The sequence below is a fragment of the Typha angustifolia genome, chromosome 2 (assembly GCF_048772165.1).
Source record: "Typha angustifolia cultivar Huaian chromosome 2, ASM4877216v1, whole genome shotgun sequence".
Classification (NCBI taxonomy): Eukaryota; Viridiplantae; Streptophyta; class Magnoliopsida; order Poales; family Typhaceae; genus Typha; species Typha angustifolia.
In genome coordinates this window covers 6,337,301-6,356,437 of record NC_133240.1, presented here as the reverse complement: position 1 = coordinate 6,356,437, position 19,137 = coordinate 6,337,301, and the positions used below count along the sequence as shown (strand labels likewise).

At 36.0% G+C, this 19,137-nt stretch overlaps 2 protein-coding genes and 1 long non-coding RNA gene across 3 annotated transcripts; 1 reads left to right on the top strand and 2 right to left on the bottom strand.

Moving 5' to 3' along the window:
- On the bottom strand, positions 1-4,286 carry LOC140769325 (uncharacterized). Its single transcript, XR_012105877.1, has 2 exons — positions 3,730-4,286; positions 1-3,648 (listed from the first exon to the last, which is right to left on the bottom strand). It is a non-coding gene; the product is annotated as an uncharacterized lncRNA (long non-coding RNA).
- A 23-nt stretch (positions 4,287-4,309) lies between these two features.
- LOC140769318 (uncharacterized) lies at positions 4,310-6,580 on the top strand. The gene has a single exon (XM_073109987.1). The coding sequence runs from the start codon at positions 4,367-4,369 to the stop codon at positions 6,413-6,415; it is 2,049 nt and encodes a 682-aa protein (XP_072966088.1). The 5' UTR covers positions 4,310-4,366; the 3' UTR covers positions 6,416-6,580.
- A 3,421-nt stretch (positions 6,581-10,001) lies between these two features.
- Positions 10,002-18,473, bottom strand: LOC140775082 (hydroxymethylglutaryl-CoA synthase). The gene is made up of 12 exons (XM_073118333.1): positions 18,314-18,473; positions 17,418-17,524; positions 15,267-15,399; positions 14,840-14,983; positions 14,454-14,612; positions 13,048-13,121; positions 12,871-12,946; positions 12,717-12,772; positions 12,083-12,170; positions 11,862-12,002; positions 11,630-11,779; positions 10,002-10,778 (listed from the first exon to the last, which is right to left on the bottom strand). The coding sequence occupies exons 1-12, from the start codon at positions 18,377-18,379 to the stop codon at positions 10,566-10,568; spliced, it is 1,407 nt and encodes a 468-aa protein (XP_072974434.1). The 5' UTR covers positions 18,380-18,473; the 3' UTR covers positions 10,002-10,565.
- Positions 18,474-19,137: the final 664 nt, after the last annotated feature.

Genomic DNA, 19,137 nt, shown 5'->3' with positions numbered 1-19,137 from the left:
TAAATAAATTCATTTAAATAGAATATCTCAAATCAAAACTGTATCTTCTCAAAAGTAATTTATTAGATATTAAAAACACCGTAATAAAAGGTCGTCTAAAGGAGCCATCGGAGTTAATTTTGGCCGGCGAGACCGTTGCGAGAGAAGAGAGTCACCTGGGATTCACAAAAGTAGACAAAGAAAGTCTCATGAATCACTTTTCCCCCTTACAAAATCCACAAGTTTCCTGCACAACGTTGCAATCAAAGAAGTTATATGTGTAGGTCTCTGTGACCCAGGTCCACAAATTGGGCGTAGAGCATTCATACCTTCTTCCAGCTTACTATTTCATCTAAATTTAACCCATTCCTTTAAAAATATCCAAACTGGACCACAAATGCAACGCGTTCTTCATCTACAATAATAACCACTATTTGAGGTCGGCTATACTGATAGATCTTTCTTTCCCCCCATTGCTCTCTCTATGATTAGGATCTATTTTCTATGGTTTTTCTTGACGAAGTCTCGACTATTTGAGGTCGGCTATATTGATAGATCTTTCTTTCTCCATTCTTCCCTGTATAACTACATCTATTTCTAATAGTTCTTCACTTTTTGTCAAGCTATTCTTTTGTAAGTCTGCAACCTTCCCTTCTTTATCTGGGCTAGAGACAGGCATATAAAGTTGAAAATAACATGTAGATAGCCAACAAAAATATTTTCCTGGTCAAGAATCATGGAGTGATGAAGACATCTTCAGACCTAATGGCTATGCCATTGGCTTGGTGATTTAAATGGCTACCTGTAAATTTACTTATCCTGCATGAACTGCCTCATAATAATGTGTATGCCAAAGGAAGAAGGCAAGTCCAAACTTGAAAACCATAAGATGAATTTATGACAAACTCTTGATAAGTTTGCCTGCTGCTGCTAACCACCAAGAATTCTTGACATCTTTGAAAACTGTTTGGGTTGGCATTGCCTACTTGGGCTCTTCACCTAATTTCAATTCTATCTTAAGACCAGCAAATATGAATATAATCAATGAAAATGTGAACAGTATGCAAGAAAAAGAAATTATCTTACAGGGAAATTTTTATGCTTAGCGTCCCACCTTTTCTTTTTTAATGTATTTATGAATGCTTTTAATATTAATAAATCACACACACACACACACACTCCATGTTAGGTCAATAATAACATGGCAGAAGGCAGAAATATGCATCAAAGTTGTTCATCATTCTTCTAGAGCACAACTATATGTTCTTCTTTGGCCACAAATCTCATGGCTAGAAGAGGGAGACATAACATGATGAAAATGGAAGAGAGGAGCTCACCCTCAACCTCTCCTCAGCAATCCACATTCTTCTCCTAGAAAGGAGATAGAAAAAACCAAACTTAAAGGTGGATTCCAACTTAGAGCAGTTAGTTTAACAACGTGATTCAATTAGCTCTAATTAATAAATCCAAACAGAGCGTGTTCTGTAAATATCTTACAAACTATAGATGCAATTAAATATTAAAAATATATGGCGTGAACTTTAAATCATAGATACTTGAAATATATAAGATGTTTAAATATAGATTTCCCTGTCTTATAATGTTTCTATCCGGACACAGGAGACCGAACAGATAAGTCTGGATAACGTGTAAGACCAGACAACTGATACGTATACTTTTAGGGGCCACCACCAGGAAACAACTTTATGACTGTCCATTAAAGACACTCAAATGTAGACAATCTTTTTTTTTGTATTAAAAAATGATTAAAACTAAAGTGTAGACAATCAACTCGTTGAGTGGAAAATATTACCCTCTCAGTATTGTAACCAAATGCTTCAACAAATTTAAGCTTTCCCTATGGGGTCAAGATCAATGAATGGAATATGTTGATGTAAAAATTTCAATCAAATTTTAACCTTCCTGTTTCTTTTCTTAACTTTCACAAAATGATTTTAGTCTTGGTATGAAAATTATCACGACCTAAAATAGGAATCATGACCAGTCATATATTTCAATAGATTTGAGATACACGAAGTTTTACCTAATTTATCTTGATAGAAGATGGAATGTCTAATGTTTTTTCACCGGGAGAATTAATCGGATTGTTAAGAGCAAAACATGTAGGGCACGCGCTTTGAATGAATCGATCATAGCTCAGCGAGTGAATTCACTCAAAAGCTAGAAAAATCATACTTTATCTAATATAAAATTTTAATCAAAGCTCAATAACTAATAACAATAGTCAGCATGCTCATAATATGGATAGTAAGCACAAGTAATAATAGTACGATTAATAAGTAACATGCTCAATTCATTCTGCAAGTTTTCTTAATATTAATATTACCAACTCAATTTGGGATTGTACCTATGAATTCACACCAACTAAAATCATTTCGAGATGACTCTCAAGTCTTCTTTCATAGATGATCCAGTTAGAATCACCAGAAGGTGTCACTATGTAATAAACGCAACACATCTTTTTTATTAAAGAGATTAGAGTCACCTCATAGAAATTTCTAATATAGCATGATATTGTTCTCTAATTGCGTCAAAGTCACATAAACCGATCATGTACTCATCAGAAATGAATCTATCCCTTGGACTATTTTTTAATTGTACCAGAGTCACCTAAATGAGTCATGCATTGATAGAGAATATGTCTATACCCTGGGATTTAAGGTAGACTTGAGTTATCACAGGGAAGCACAAAGAATATCCAGCATGTGTCTGTTCTCAAAGTCCTACAGACCCGTAGCCAATATTTTACTATTTACATGAAGATCACATTTCATGAATTGAAGTATTACACGAAGTAGAGTATGACACGAAATACAATATAAAAAGATAATAATGCGCAGAGTGTAATACTACGTGAATAATAATACAAAAGAATTATAGTATGAAATACGAGATGATAATTATGTGAGTAAAAAGTCTTCATATACGATTTCTTTACTGCGATTTGCTTATCCCAGTCGACTCCTTGATGACTGACTCCGACAATGGTAGCACCGACAAGAAAAGTATATAACAAAAATAAATTTAGATGATGAAATAAGAGATGACAACATTCACATCTACGTACTGTAACACTGCTATAGTATCGCTCATAAAACCTAATTTTTTCGATGGTACCATAACATTGCCGCCCAAAAACTTTCTTTTAGGGTTTCTTTTTTTTTTTCCTCTAAGATGGATCAAAGATATAAGAGTCCTGCTAGGATAAGAATTCTAATATATTTTCTTACTTAAAGATATACCTAATAAAAAAATATTAATTTGATTTAATCTAAAATCCTAAAATATAAAGGATAAAACTAAATCTGTCATTATCTAAATAATTATCTCTAATTTCTTATTTATTTATTTTTTTAAATTCTTGGTTGTTAAAACAAATTGGGATGTCATACAAACCACTTTCTAGGAAAAGAAATGGATATAAATAGAATAGAAGAAGCAACAGGAATTCCTAGATATTTTTATATTTTTTTCCAAATGCAACCCCACCAATTATGTAAAATCTATCAGATAAAGTGGTCACAAGGATTACTTGCAGAAGTGGGCAAACCCCATTATCTCACAAGAATCCTAGGCAGTGCATTCCATTCCGACGCCCAAAACGTTGACTTGCTCATGTCAAGCAAATGTTCCCATGTATCCCTCCCTCTATGAAAAGCTAGCATCAAAGGCCAAGAATGTACAAAATGATAATGGAATTCACAAATAGAGCAAAGTAACTACACTCACCTATTCTGAGCTCAGGCCATACAACTTGTTCCACCAACTGCAGCTCCCTGTCTGCAGCCAAGCAACTAAAAAGAAAAAAAGAAAAAGAGAGAGCATCAGAAGGTTGCACTAAACCAGTGTTACGGATGACATAAACAAATGATAATACTATAGAAGAAGGTCATCCGATAAGCTAGTTGCTATTTTTCAGTTTAAGCTACATTAGATTAACAAGAAGGGTGAAGGCTATGGCACATCAAGCCATCATAGCTGGGCCAGCATGCTGCCGACGCTAACAATGACCCTTTCGTTCTCTATCAGTTGTATCGTTGCGTCGACAACTACATCTTTTTATTCTTTTTTTTTTACCACTTAAACGATTGAAAAATCGACTGGAAAAACCAAGATTATTGACCCCAGTCGAGGATTTGTCAGCATATCGAAGATTATTAACATGCTGGTAAACTACTGTAAAAGAATAGAGTTTATGGTAAAGAAGGCATTAGCAGCTTATTGACCCAGGGTCAATGACCAAGAAAGCCCAGGGGGCCTGCTTAGCAATATATAATTAGGAAACATGTGGCCAGTTTAGTGAGCTGACCTGTTCAAATGACAGCCTCCTCCCTGGTGCAGCCACTATACCAACCCATGAAGCACAATGCTTTCGTTCATCAACAAGTACCTCAGAAGGCCACCGAGAGAGAGTGGAAGAAGCAAGGAGGAGCAAGAAGCAAGTAACAAGGCTGAAATGCTATCGACCTGCGTGAGGGATTCCTCCCATGGATGTGCCCCGGGCTGCTGCCCGGCGAATTTCCTTAGCCCGATAGAATTGAACAATCAAACGGGTAGAAGCACCAGAGTTCCTGCCACCACCACCATGATTTCACGTTCAAATTTCACCAAATCCACCACTTCTTCAATCCTCCCCAACATCTTCTTCACCAACCACGAGTCCCTCCCGTCCCTACCGGATGCATTCTCAAGCTTCGCAGCGGCTTTTCCGCAGTACGGCAACACGGAACAAGCGGAGCGCATCAGGAGCAGCGAGTATCAACACCTCTTGAATCACGTCTGCCTCGACTACGCTGGCTTCGGCCTTTTCTCCCATGCACAGATGACCTCCTCCGTAGCATCGACATCATCCACCCCTCCACCATCCTCGCTCTTGCAGCCTCCTTTCTTCAGCATCTCCTATAAGTCAGAGAGCTTGAAATCTCACATGCAACGTGGGAGTCGAGAGACAGCTCTTGAATCGGCAATCAAGAAGAGAATTATGGGATCACTCAACATCTCGTACGAGGAATACAACATGGTCTGTACTGCCAATAGGACTACTGCATTCAGGTTGCTGGCAGAAACTTATCCGTTCCATTCTAACAAGAGGCTGTTGACTGTGTACGACTACGAGAGCGAAGCAGCGACGGCTATGGCGGAAAGCGCCCAGAGGAGAGGGGCAAAAGTCATGTCTGCCAATTTTACATGGCCAAGCTTGAGGATCTACTCTGCTAAGTTGAGGGAGAAATTGATTAAGAGAAAGAAGAAGCGGAATGGACTTTTTGTCTTTCCGCTTCAATCCAGGATGACAGGAGCGAGATATCCTTACTTGTGGATGAGCTTAGCTCAAGAAAATGGTTGGCATATCATGCTTGATGCATGCGCACTGGGGCCAAAGGACGTAGACACCTTTGGACTCTCCCTTATCCAGCCAGACTTCATCATCTGCAATTTCTACAAGGTGTTTGGGGAAAACCCATCTGGATTTGCAGCACTCTTCGTCAAGAAATCCAGATGTGAGGTCTTGCAGACATCGACAATTGCCAGGAGTATCGGGATCGTGAGCATTGTCCCAGCAAGAAGGTTGTCTCTGCTCCGAGATGACTATTCGAGTACAGACTTGGAATCCCGGTCCTGCGAGTTCAAAAATGTGGAAGATGATTTGGAAACCACAAGCTCTTTCTCAGGGCCAATAAGCACCCATCTCTCTAATGCTCCTGCTCAAACAGAAAATGAAAGTCATCTGAATTCAAAAGAGAAGCAAGTTCTAAGAAGTGAACAGGGTGAGACATCTGGAATTTCTGAACCTATGACAAACAACAAAGAAGAAAGAGGAGAACCATCATCTGAAATTGTCGAGGATGCAGATAACAGTATGCAGATTGAATGCAGAGGACTAGATCATGCAGATCATCTAGGTCTGATACTCATAGGAAGCAGACTCCGATGTATCACTAATTGGTTATATGTTGCACTCTTTAAGTTGCGACATCCTCACTCCGAAAGTGGTCATTCTTTAGTTAAGATCTATGGTCCAAGAGTAAAATTTGATAGGGGACCTGCATTAGCATTCAATGTGTTCGACTGGAAAGGCGAGAAAGTTGAGCCTTCACTTGTACAAAAGCTTGCAGATAGGAGCAACATTTCTCTAAGCTGTGGATTCTTGAAAAACATCTGCTTCCCAGACAAATATGAAGAAGAGAGTAACATAGTATTGGAGAGAAGGGCTAGTGATGCAACCATTGCAGGTAGTAAAGGAAAAGAGAATATAGAGATGGGAATAAATGTCGTAAATGCTTCACTTGGATTCTTAACTAATTTTGAGGACGCCTACAGACTTTGGGCTTTCATTGCCAAGTTCCTGGATGCAGATTTCATTGAGAAGGAGAGGTGGAGATACATGGCCCTCAACCAGAAGATAATTGAAGTTTGAAGTACAAGAAACTGAGACAAACTTAGAGAGATTCATGATTCATATTTCTCATTGATGTAAACCCTTCAATAATGCTTGGCTGTAGACTACATTCCTTTATTCTTTGTCAACAAAGAACTCTGTTTACACCAATGGTCATTACATTGATACAATGGAATATTTGGCAAGCTAGTCTGTTTAATTTAGTTGTTCATCATCAAGGAGGCTAAAGAATTGGTTGTAGTATCCAAGTGGGGGCCTTGTATCAAAGGGTCATCACCCTATTTACCCTTTCAATTTATGTATCACGTTGTTTCTATGAATGAATGAAATATACGCCTACGGCCTTTCCCTCAACAAAAAAAAAGGGTAGCTGAAGTTCTTTAAAATTTTATAGGTCCATTTAGCTGTGAACAATACAAAATCTACCAAGTATGGTACTCACAGCCAAGTGATGCTCAGAACTTGAATCAGGATACAGGACTGCACATTTGTCCAAGTGTTATGTCATAGTCTGAATTTCTGGTGTTGCTCAAACTACAAAATAAAGAAAAAAAGAATTACAGGAAAAGAATTTCATATGAGAAAATTGGAAATCGTTAGACATGATAGAATTTCAGAAAAGAACAATAAAATACTAAAAAACATGGGGTATAACTTCATGTAGTATCTTGAAAGATAGTTAGCAACTGGAGTAATTTCTTGGTTCACAGATATTTGTGTTGAGACGAAAAACATTTATTCATTATAAACAAAAAACGTGATACGCCATCTATCATCTGCAACTTCTCCTTCTAGATAACCCCCTTAGGTGCTCTAACATACTTCTTACTAAATTTAACATGTCCTATGAAAGACTTCTAAGTTTCCATACTTATGTACTTCTTACTAAATGTGAGATGTTTTAAACAGACCTTTTAGATTTACAAACCATATTCCAGTCGGAAATCAAATGTTGGTAAATTCCTCTCTTCCTCCACTACTCACATTATCATCATCCTCCTTTCCTCCCTCCTCTTCCTTTTAGTGTCTTCGTCCAACAGTACTGGGTTTCCTTATTGATCATTTACAATGTCCAGGGCAAACAGAGTGTTACCTGTGTCCATTATACATCATTCAATTATCAATTCACATATACATCTATATTTCTTATCTCACACATTTACCAACCTCTGTACAAACTTCATGCCATTCTTTTGCTGTTGCCGTTGCTACTTATAACTTATTTCCTAGTACTTCAAAAACAAAGTACAAATCCTACTCATATATGTGTCACATACTTACAGTTTTTTCCACCGACTAACTATGATATAAACAAAGCAATGCCATTTTGAGTAAGCTCTAAACACTGATTCAAGCAAATATGCTCTTGCTCAGAAGTATTCAACAAAATAAATGAACTCGATGCAGATAAAATATGCTCTCCTTCGTAAGATTAGTACACCCAACAGGCACTCATCTTCCCAATCCCTCAATTCTATCCCCACCTTAAAAATAATTGCAACATAATCCTCATACTCGAACTAATTGTTCTGTCGATTCTTCTTCAAACCTTCTTTGGCAGGTTTTATGCATTGTGATGTCTAACGATATAAGCCATTTTAAAATAACCTTCCCGCCTATTGCACCCCATTGGGTTTTCTCTGAGGCATTTTGTCGAACATTTGTCACTACTTAATTTCCTGCCATGACTCGCTCGAATCAAAGAATCGAGTTAAAGAGGAAAGGAGATAGATAACCAAACCGAGAACACGGCTGAAAAGTATCTCCACATTGCTCGAAAACCCAAGAAAGGGAAACCACGACCCTCCCCGCCTTTGTTGTCACTTCGCCGCTGGGATCTTGAGTTGGAAGAACGAGAAGTTACATCGATTCACGTCAAGCACGCAAATAAATTCTTCTCCAACCCACTGTGAGTTGGAAGTCTGCGCCGGCATGTATATCGTTGCCGTCTCTCCTTTAAACCATGAGAAAGGTTACGTCTACAGTCTTTGAGGTGAAGTCGGCAAAGAAGGTAAGATTTTAGTTATTGATCTCTTGCTTAATTTTTTTTAAAAAAAAGGATTTTTCCATTATTGCGAATAATCCTAATAGATTTTTATTAAAGTTAATAAACATATGAAATAACTAAAATACCCTCCTTTTTAAGTTTAGAGTGCAAAATACTTATCAGCACTTTTGATCTCAGCTCCGAGTCACCTTCTTCTAAGCTCCGCTGGACGACACAGCATTCTCGTTCTATAGGTCAGCTGAACTTGTGATAGTTCCCCAGGATCCAATAAACTCACTTAGGTCTATATTGCCACGATATTGTTCTATGGAAGCGGGCATGCTGCTTTTTAGAAGTTCGACTCGGTTTTTTAATTTTTTACTAAAAAATGGGGGGGAGAGGGATTAACCTTTCTAACGCATATTCTGTCGTACCGACGTGGCCCCAAATATTTGTTTTCGATCGGAGGAACACGCGGCAGTGAAGAAAGGCGAAGGTAAACCATTTCAAATAATTTATGCAAGGGCAAAATAATCTTTTTATATCTAAGTTGGTGTTCTAATTATAATTAGTTAAATTTAACTAATAGAATGATATTTTTAAAAGAGCACATTATGATTAGAGAATGTAGTGACAATTATAATGTTTTGAAACTTTTTGGTGGCAATAATGTAAAAATTTCTAATAAGAATAAATAAAACCAACAACTTTACATCTATCTGCTTTGTATCATTATATATAATGGAATGCAATCCAAGGAAAAAATAAATATAAATGTTACATTATATTTTAGTCCCTCCAAACATTTAAATAAATAAAAAATAAAAAAATTGCTATTAAAATTATAGCAACTTGCCACAATGGATAACATGATGGTGTACATAACAGCAGCTACACTGCTACAGGTTCTCACGAATTGGTGAAAAATTTAATCTAACCAAATTAGAAGAAAGAAAAAGGAATGAGATCTTTTATTGACCAACTCATGAATTAGTGGGCATCGTGGCAAGCCTAGTGTTTTGTTAAATTCATTGGACTCTGTTTGAGTTTGCTCCTTGATTGAGTGCTCAATCTTTTAAGACTCATGTTGTTCTTCGCGTAGTGCTCCTAATTGATCCAAACAGGAAGCGTTTGCTCTATCTCCACTATATTTTGTCTTGAGTGTTTGTTTAGATATAGTTGTTCAATATATAATACAACCAAGTGTGGGACTTATCTCTAACGCTCTTGCCTTTTTCTCCTTTTTCTCTATTGTATCACATTGTAATCAATTGTTTGAAATGAATGATATGATCAAATCACACACTAATTTTTTTTTTTTCTTTTGGTGCGACTAACTAACATTAGGGTGTTTTTTTCATGAATAAATTCAAAACGTAGGGTTCGAACTCAACTACGTGAAAATGTAAGAGTAAACCATAATAACTGAATAATACATGGTGCTAAAATATAATTTGCCCTATCTTAAATCAAGCCCTTTTTTAAATTTAAATTTAAATAGAGCTTACTGCTTGAATAAGGCTTGAACTGAAAGGCTCAAACTCAAATCATTCTTAAATTGAACTCAACTTACAGTAGGCTCGAATCAAACTTTGTTTAAAGCAGCTCGAGCTTCAATTACGCATAACTCAAGCTCAGCTTGAAATTAAATAAGGCTTGATTGTTTGAGGCTCCATTAAATTGAGCTCGTTTAAAGCACAAGCTCAGCTCGCTAAAGCACAGGTTGTATACATACATACCCCTACTTTATGGTAAACGGGACTAAATCAATTGTTAAGAAAGATCAAAGCCCAACAACCCACTAATAAACAAATAAAAATAATATTAAATGTAACATTAATTTTAAAAATCCACTAACAAATATTGCGTTTCGATTGTACGGATTTGTAGAGCTCTGATCCAGTACAACCCACCACCTCATGGCAAGATCTTTTACTGCGAGAGGCCAGCAAGATCTTTTACTGCGAGAGGCCAGCAAGATCTTTTACTGCGACCCCAAAGAACTAGAAATCAACTTGAAACAGGATTCATCCATATCATTGAAATAAACACCTGCTACTAAGAATTACAAACATACCAGACTTGATATCATTGGATGAGAATAGAGATATGGAGGGGAATAGCAGCAACATCAATAGGTTAACGAAGACCCAAGCCGCCTCGAATCGCACAGGCTCTTCTCTAGTGGCCATTTTCTACTGGTGTCGTTTCTATTTTTCCGGTGGCTATGTTGTCTGCCACCTTGTTGTAATACCTCCTGTACATGGAATCGACCTTTGTAAGATAGAAGGTTCCAGGTGAGAGTAAGCTTGTGTCCTTGCTTGTCTCAAAGTCCTTCCCTCCATATCTGTGCTCCATCAACTTGAGGTTTTCAACAAATTTTTCGGGTGGAAACTGTAGGAAGAGTAAAACAGGTTCAGGGGATTTAAAAGTTCATTGCTGGACTATTTTCTACCAAAAAAGGGAAACTAAACACACAAGAATCACAGTTATAATCAATGTATCACTAGTCACTAAGACTTTCAACATTGCAGAGTGGTGTTCTTATCTGCGTTGTATGCTGATGAGGTACAAAACAAATAAATTTTTTCACTTCACAGTATTATTCAAGTTTCTTTATTGAAGATGAAATTCATCTGAAACCTTGCTATTTGAAAAATTGGAAAGTCCTACAGATTACAGAATTGATTTCATACAACTTCTTGAGCATAATTTTGGACTGCTAATACGGATATAGTCCCTAGGCCTACTAAGAAACAGAATATAGTGGAGCAAAGATTCTATCAGAAAATGTCCTTTTCAAACTCACTAGATAAACAAAATTAGCACTCCACCTTCCCTTCTGAATTATGTACCTCAGCAAAAATTACATTGTGGCACTTTATAAACACAACCACAAATAACAACAAAGATAGGTTTGGTTACAACAAAAATGCAATTTTCTCTAGTGTCCAGAACATTTGAGAAGGTATCTGAGTTATCTAATAATTTTATATGAGATCAAGATTACTTCAATGAGATAAAGATTCTACAAATTCCAATAAAATATTAACAGAAACATATTTAGAACATGACAAGAAAATGCAGTTATTGTGCCTACCGGGCCCTAACATATCTAGATACAACTATACAAGCTCGGATCAAAAGACTTAAACTGCAAAACTTGTGAGAAAAATAATAAACTTTGCCCACAAAGATAATTGCAGAGTGCAGTCATTAGGAAGATAGAAGAATAAGGGACATACCACATGTCTTGACTCCAGCTTTTTTGAAATATTTAGCACCGAAGCAATGTTTGATAAGTTGAAGGAATCGTGCCCATCCTGAAGTTTAAATGAGAACATTGTGGAAGATAGGCCACTGCCATATGAGAACATCACAACCCGTCGACCCTCCTGTGAAGTTACTAAAAACTAAATTAAGGAGGCCAATAATCAAGTTATAGAGACAATAGCATAATAAAGGTAGAGTAGTCACCAGATTGCTATGCTTGTTATGGATAACAGATAACAATGCAGCATACAGAGAGGCCGTGTACATGTTCCCAATTTGTTTTGGCAGCAGAGTTGTTGGTTGAACTTTTTCCTCATAAAAATGCTTTGCAAGTTGCTGAGAGACCTGAAGATTTTGCAGAAGTGAAACATAAGCAAACAGAAATTAATAGGAATATTTAAAAGCCAGAGCAAGACAAAAAAAACCTTTTCAAGCTCGCGACTTTGGTAACTTTCTTCACTGGTCAAATCTGAAAAAGGTTGTAGCTTCTCCCTCGCGTCATTCTCAACAGAGCTGACAATAAAATTATTAATGAAATAAACTAGGAAAGAAAAATCTACTTTAAAGATAGTTTGTAAGGAGAATGAAGTTTTCTAAAAACAGAACTGTTTTCTAATTCAGAATATCTACATATTATAAACTGCATCGGCACAGACTAACAAGCCAAGCTTTACTTGTAGTCCAAAAATATTTGAATGTTACTTCCACCGATATCCAGTAAGAAATTGCTATCAATATTCACAGGTGTGCATTTTGAATAACATACTACAAAGTTTACAAAACTAATATATCAACAAGACATTTTCTAATAAATGGAAACAAAAATATGTAATACTTCAGTTATGATGTTGGAAGTAGAATTATTCAATAAGCATAGATAAATCTTATTTCCAAGGATTCCAGTATTTTGCCTGAGCACAGAAAGATGTGAAACAGAAGAAAATTAACAAGTAAAGAAGCTCTATGTTCCAAGTAACTTTTATGCGCTGGCAGAGACAAAATAAGCTTCACGTGGAGATATAAAAATTATAGGGAGCATAAAAATGAGAATATAAGAACCTGCAATTGCGCAAGAAGTCATTGAAGTAAAGTCGTGCAAAACTTTTCTGTACAAGCTGTAATAAAAAATGAAAAAAACAATAAGCCTCCAAAAGGTTCTTCGCACTAGAGGAATAGGCATGTAAAGCATTAGATTATTACATTTCATACATACCTTGTTGTATGGAGAATGGAACACAAAGTAATCCACATCAGATATGGAGAATTGTTTTCCCTCTAAATTTTCATACCTAAAGGATGCAACAAATTCAGAATTGGGTACAAAGTCAGGGGACAGTAAGTAATTCTTGTGGAAGTAAAACGGAACTTATAATACTTTGTCGCAACTCACTTGCTACAAAAACGTCTATAGCATGAATCTAGGGCCATGAGATAGCATGTTTGAGATAGTTTTCCATCAACAACCTACACATAATTTACCAATTACAAGATGAAGAGATAACAAGATGCTGAACTGTGCACTTAAGATGAATGTCAAGTTCAGCATTAGTTTTTTCCGAGAAGAAATATGAAGTGCAGTTTGTAAGTGAATAAAGCATAAATCAGTTAAACAAAAATTTAAGATACTTCGTCCCCTTAGAAGTATATGCCATTAAGAAGATATTTTGATGGAAACAAATAACTCTAATCATTCTTAGATGAATCTAACTAGCAGTGAAGTTGTTGATTCTGTCAAGGACTCAGGGACACCCCAGAGTGTTTGAAAGACTAAGACGTTTGCCTACTGTGCAGTAAAAGAATGATAGCTATCTAAGAACTCAACATGAAAAACCCAGAAAGTTTCTTAAAGCAAAGGATGTAATTACTAACGAGACATGAAAATACTAGAGATAACAGGAAACAAATATAAATGACTTGATGATAACATTATACACCATAACAATCAAAACTCTGAAGAAGAGAAAAGATATTTCTTAAGATAGATGAGGAAAAGCAATCCAAATCTGTGGAGTATGTGGTAATCACGACATTTCATATTTTCTATATCCACACATATCCACATGCAGAGTATGATAGAACTTTTGTACAATCATATCTTAACACCATGAAACTAGAATCATCACAAAATGATAAATTACAAAAAGATCCATTTAAATAAGCATACTCAAAAGTTGAACGATTTTGGTTGCTTTCTTCTTTTTTTTCTCATAAGCAATAATAATCAGATAACTTCAGCCAATTAGAAAAGCAACATTTCGGAAGTCAATCTGAAAAATAGGGGCATCAAATAAGCTCATGAGCTGGCTAACCCCTCAAGCATGGCTGGATATAGCTGATATGATGTGCTACATATAGAAATATATTACATATAATTTCTCAATTAAGAATATTTACAAGAATGTGATGCTGTAGTAGGTTAAAAGCTCCTTTTCTCTTACTTCATGTCTTGTGTTCGAATCTCTTTTCAGTGTTTTCACTGAACTTCTAGCGTATTGTATATTTATTTGTATATATCCTTTGTCATCAAACACTTGGTTCTAGTTTTCACTGAACTTCAACCCAAGCTGAGCTCAAGCTTGCTCTGTGTTAAATTGAGTCTAGCTCAATCAGCCTTTAGCCAACTCAACTCAAGCCCGAGTGGACTTGAGCTAGGCTTGGTTTACTTTCAAGCTGAGGCACAACTTGCTAGAGCTCTATCCATTTAGTCATTTACACTACCAATGTTATATGTAACTGATTATAAAAAAATTGCACATATAACAAATAGAATAATAGCAAGATGAGAAAGAAGCAAACCGGATATTCGCTTGCAAGGTTGGGCTTGTAAAAGTCATAAACATGAGCCATGTGAGTTCCTCTAAGTTTACTTTCAAAAGTGATAGGAGCATTTGGCCCAATCAGCATTGCAATCGCAGCTGCGCCCCCAGTAGGCCGAGCTGGCCCTTCTGCATAGACCTAAAGGATGGCGATGATATTAGTGAAGGAATATTCTTAGATACTGCAAGGAGTTTATTTATCACCAAGTATAACTGTCCTGTTCAAACTTCAAAGATACACACACAGGCATATATATATAAAGAGATTCTGAATCAGATACATACTTAACACTACTCCAATAGAAATGTTCAATATAACTCATATACATAATTTATAATGAAATTAATAGATGAGAGATGACCAACCGCACTATCAGTACAAACAACGAGTCCATAGCGCCCATCCCAAGAGCTACTTTCAACCCAATTTGCACAGTTCAATAGGGCAGCTGTTCCTCCATAACACGCATTCGTTGAGTCAACTCCTTCTATATCAGTATTTCCATATTCCTGTATTTGTATTTTCAACATGTTTAACAATAGTATAGTCAAAAGCTACTAAAAATTGCAAAATAATGTCAAAAGATCTCCTAGACGAACATGGAAATATTGAAGCAGTCTATAACATGATGCTTATAACAGTTATAACTTAGTATGACGCTTATAACTAACTTCCACAGAAAAGGTCAAAACTTCAACATAGAAAAGAAACATATTAAAATTGTAGAGTATAGTATTATCTGTGAAGTAGAAACATTGATACTATGACTATAATCAAGGATGTGGAAGGTACCTCAAATATTTGCATTAGCCAAGTCTTGATAGATTTGCTTTTGTCTATAACTGTCTCGCTACCAACTTCCAAGCGACCAATTTGCCTTGGATCAATCTGATATTTCTTTAACAGGGAATTAACGACTGTCAAGCTGCAGAAATCTCTTGATGAGTATTCAAATATTGAAGCATATTCATACAAGAGACTAAGCATAGTCCAAAACGGAACATGCTAAATGCATATTCTTTTCAGTGTCAAGATGATAAAAAAGATGAATGGAACTGATGATAAGAATTTAAACTTATAAAGGGACAGCAATAAAAATAAGTAATACTTATGTTTGGCGATAGATTATAGGAACTTATATTAATGAATATGAATCAAAGAAACAATGTGTGAACATAGTCAGCAGCTGAGAGCATCCAATGATTATGATAAAAATAGCATGTCTTTCAGTGGAGTTATGAGTTATCATCACAATATTGAATGGAAAACAAAGATTTATTGTTGACTCAGATATATTATAGCTTAAAAAGATCAGCATAAGATATCACAATATCACTCAATAGGCTGATGCACCAGCTAGATACATAGTTATAATATAATAAGTTTTAGAAGAAATTCTTTAAATATATCAGGCAATAATTCCTACTACCTAATCAATTTATGGCCCTCCTTTTAAAATATAAAACATATTTTATGAATTGCAGCTAATTTCAGCAGTTAAGAAAGGAAAAAATTAAGGGGGAAAATGACAATCAGGTTTTATGCATGAAACCCAAGTTGTTAAACTTACAAGAAAACAGAGCACGTCATATTAATCACCATTACTTATGGATCCTCTCACATGAAAAACTATCTAATTAAACCACAACAGGATACGACATAGGGTGGGTTATTTGGAAATTTTAAGGAACTGTCTATTTGGAAATTTTGGCTATGGACAACAACCAATTGATACACACGTGCTGGCTAGGAGGAAGGAACCGACAAGAAAATGATAAACCTCATTGATTACATGACAAATGTTACTTATATAATCCAAAATCAAAATCTTTACCACCCAATAGTATGTCAGCAAGTTTCTGGTGTGAGTTATATTTTCTTGGAAGTAATCCTGATATATGAAATGACCAATGATCAGGACTGCTATAGTGTCAATGCTGTATACCTCTAAGAAAACTACATCAGACCATGTTGTGTTAGCACCTACCTATATACAGAAGATGATAAACTGTATCTCCAGCTAGACTAGAACACTTCTTTATATAGATGATAATTTCTCATCCCTAGAGTTGCCTATTGAAACAGTATTTATATTAACTAACAGGTCGCGACTGTAAAAGAAAAGCATGCGCTGATCATTATTGCAAATCTTATATATCACTACATGTCCTCTACGCCTATGTCTAACTACTGATGCCATGTTTCTTTCTATAATAAATCTATTAATATTCAGTGCAATCATTAACCAACTCAAGGAGTCCTAGACTTCAAGATACTCCTCTCCTACCTAAATTATCAAAGCCATGAATCAAAAGAAACATTATTCTTCCCCTTAAATTGCACCCAAGATTTCAAAAGACTTTAGGCGGTCGGCAAGTTGGTGTAGTATACTTGTATCACCTAGCACCTAGGCGATAGGTGGAGGCCCGAACATGTCTAGAGGTCAAAGTGGCTCAAAAATAAATAAATAAATCAGTTGGTAAATAAAATAGAAGTCAAGATTAATACATGAAACCAAGAGAGAATAACTGAACTAAATTAATTCTGAGAATCTAGAAAGCCCTTAGATTCCATTAATTTGGTGCCAATCTCTGGTTAATTTGAAATTTAAAAGCCACCCTACATACTAGGAATCTAGAACATTATCAAAATGCTAAGGCAGTCGCCTATTTGAGTATTTCTCCCAAACGGACTCTTAAACAGGCACCGCATATGTCAGATGCATAGGAGCCAAATAGTTTGTTTTCAAAATAATGATTGCATCCAACACATAATTCATCTTATATAGAGAAGCCACAAAGTCCAAAAGCAAATCAGGAAAAAAAATAGACAAGATGTGAAACAGGGAAATGTTTATATGCAGAAGATTAAGAACTTTCAACAAACACTAGTTGAGCACTTATTTCTTACAAACATGAATATTGCTGAACAGGGAATGCTAACCTCATGGAGATCACATCTTCCAATTCCGTGCAAAAAGCCATGCAATCTTGTCCGAGTCCAATGGTATACTTCCCCTTGCTAACCCCATCATGTGCTTCGAGGGCTTCCTATAGAGAAGACAATAGGATAATAATTATTTCTAACAAACGAAATCATAATCCAAGCCATTTGTCCGAGAATAGGGCAAAATGTACAAATTATTGGACAACTGACAAAGTTAGTACTTAATAACATATATACTTAACTTGGCTATTAACCAGGGGAACCCCAGAAAATATTTTTCAAGTAACTTAGAATCTATATCTAAAAAGGATAGGAAATATGTGCTACTTTAACTTGCCATCAACCCCATTCTCTCTCTCTCTCTCTCTCTCTCTCTCTCTCTCTCTCTCTCTCTCTACTTTAATATCCTTAGTTTACCCCCATACACCACCTAATCCTTAACTATAAAAAGAAATGGAGCATGCTCGGCAAGGAACAAGTATAGCCGCAGAAAATTCATACGTAAAACCTCACATGCCTCAGAATATTAAATCAAGAAAAGAAAAAGGAAATCTATCTCAGATCTGGCCACTCTTCAATAAAGTTCAGAAATAAGTCAAACTGCACCACAATAAATGATATCAATAATCACAAATTCAAGCAAATCATAAACTTTATTCCAAAAAATCCTTCCAATAGCTACCAATGTAAGCTTGAACGACTCATTAACTACAACTTCTCCAAAATCACGACAATACGATAAGTAAATCGAACGGATATGCAGAAACCAAACGAAAAATCCACCAAAAATCCGCCAACAAAAACAACGAGAAATAAATCCACCTCCAACAAGAAACACGAACAAATCCAACAAAAAACTAAGCATTCGGCCCAAAGATTGACCAAAACCCCACCTGTTGAACACAAGTAGGAGGGAAGTAGATATCCATGGCAAGAATCCCAACGTCCTTCCGATCCATAGCGACAAATCCAAGCTTTAGAGGTCGAGATCGTAGATTCTCCTCTCTCTCTCTCTCTCCTTCGCCTATCGTCTCTTCCGCCCTGGAAGCGAGACCGACGAATATATAGCTCTCACCCCGAGTCTCGAATTCAGGATCAACTTTGGACATGGATTCAGATTTAATTGCTCTTGTGCCATCTCCAGGACTCCAGCGTAACGGAGTTGGAGGTAGGAGATCTCGGCACGTGACTGCGGTAGGAGGGCGATAAAGGCGGCCGTTGGGTTGTGATCAGACGGTTGGGAGGGCTAAGTGGTTTTGAATTTATTGTAAGGGTGTGATTGGTTGCTATTAAGTGGCGTTTGAAATGGAGTCTCTTTAAAATTTAAGAAAGAAAATTAAAAAAGAAAAAATATAGGTTATTTTTTTTAACTAAACAGGTTATTTATTCAAATTTATTTTTTACAACTAAATATAAAAATTAAAATAATTAAAGTAAGTAATTTTTTTCTTACTTTTATTATTTATGAGATAGACGGAACAAAATGTCAACCCTCTATCAAGCCAGATGAGCTCACTATTGAGCATTAAGTTAAGACACCCAAGTTATTAAATATTTTTTTAATAATATTATTTAGAGTTAGACTCGAACTTATGACCTTCATGGTTATAAGAAAAGTATCTTAGTTGGTTACTGTCTACTGCTTGCTAAAGTACAATAAAAGATTTATATTATTTTTTTATAAGGAAAATTATCTATTAGTTCAATACGAAACCAT

What these genes read in the sequence shown, in the direction of transcription:
- LOC140769318 (XM_073109987.1), top strand. Translation starts at nt 4,367, where the DNA reads ATGCTTTCGTTCATCAACAAGTACCTCAGAAGGCCACCGAGAGAGAGT.
- LOC140775082 (XM_073118333.1), bottom strand. Translation starts at nt 18,379, where the DNA reads ATGGATCGGAAGGACGTTGGGATTCTTGCCATGGATATCTACTTCCCT. An exon ending in GGCTAATGCAAATATTTGAG is followed by an intron (nt 14,984 to 15,266) that starts GTACCTTCCACA and finishes ATACAAATACAG; the next exon opens with GAATATGGAAATACTGATAT. An exon ending in AGCTGGAGTCAAGACATGTG is followed by an intron (nt 10,779 to 11,629) that starts GTATGTCCCTTA and finishes CTCTTCCTACAG; the next exon opens with TTTCCACCCGAAAAATTTGT.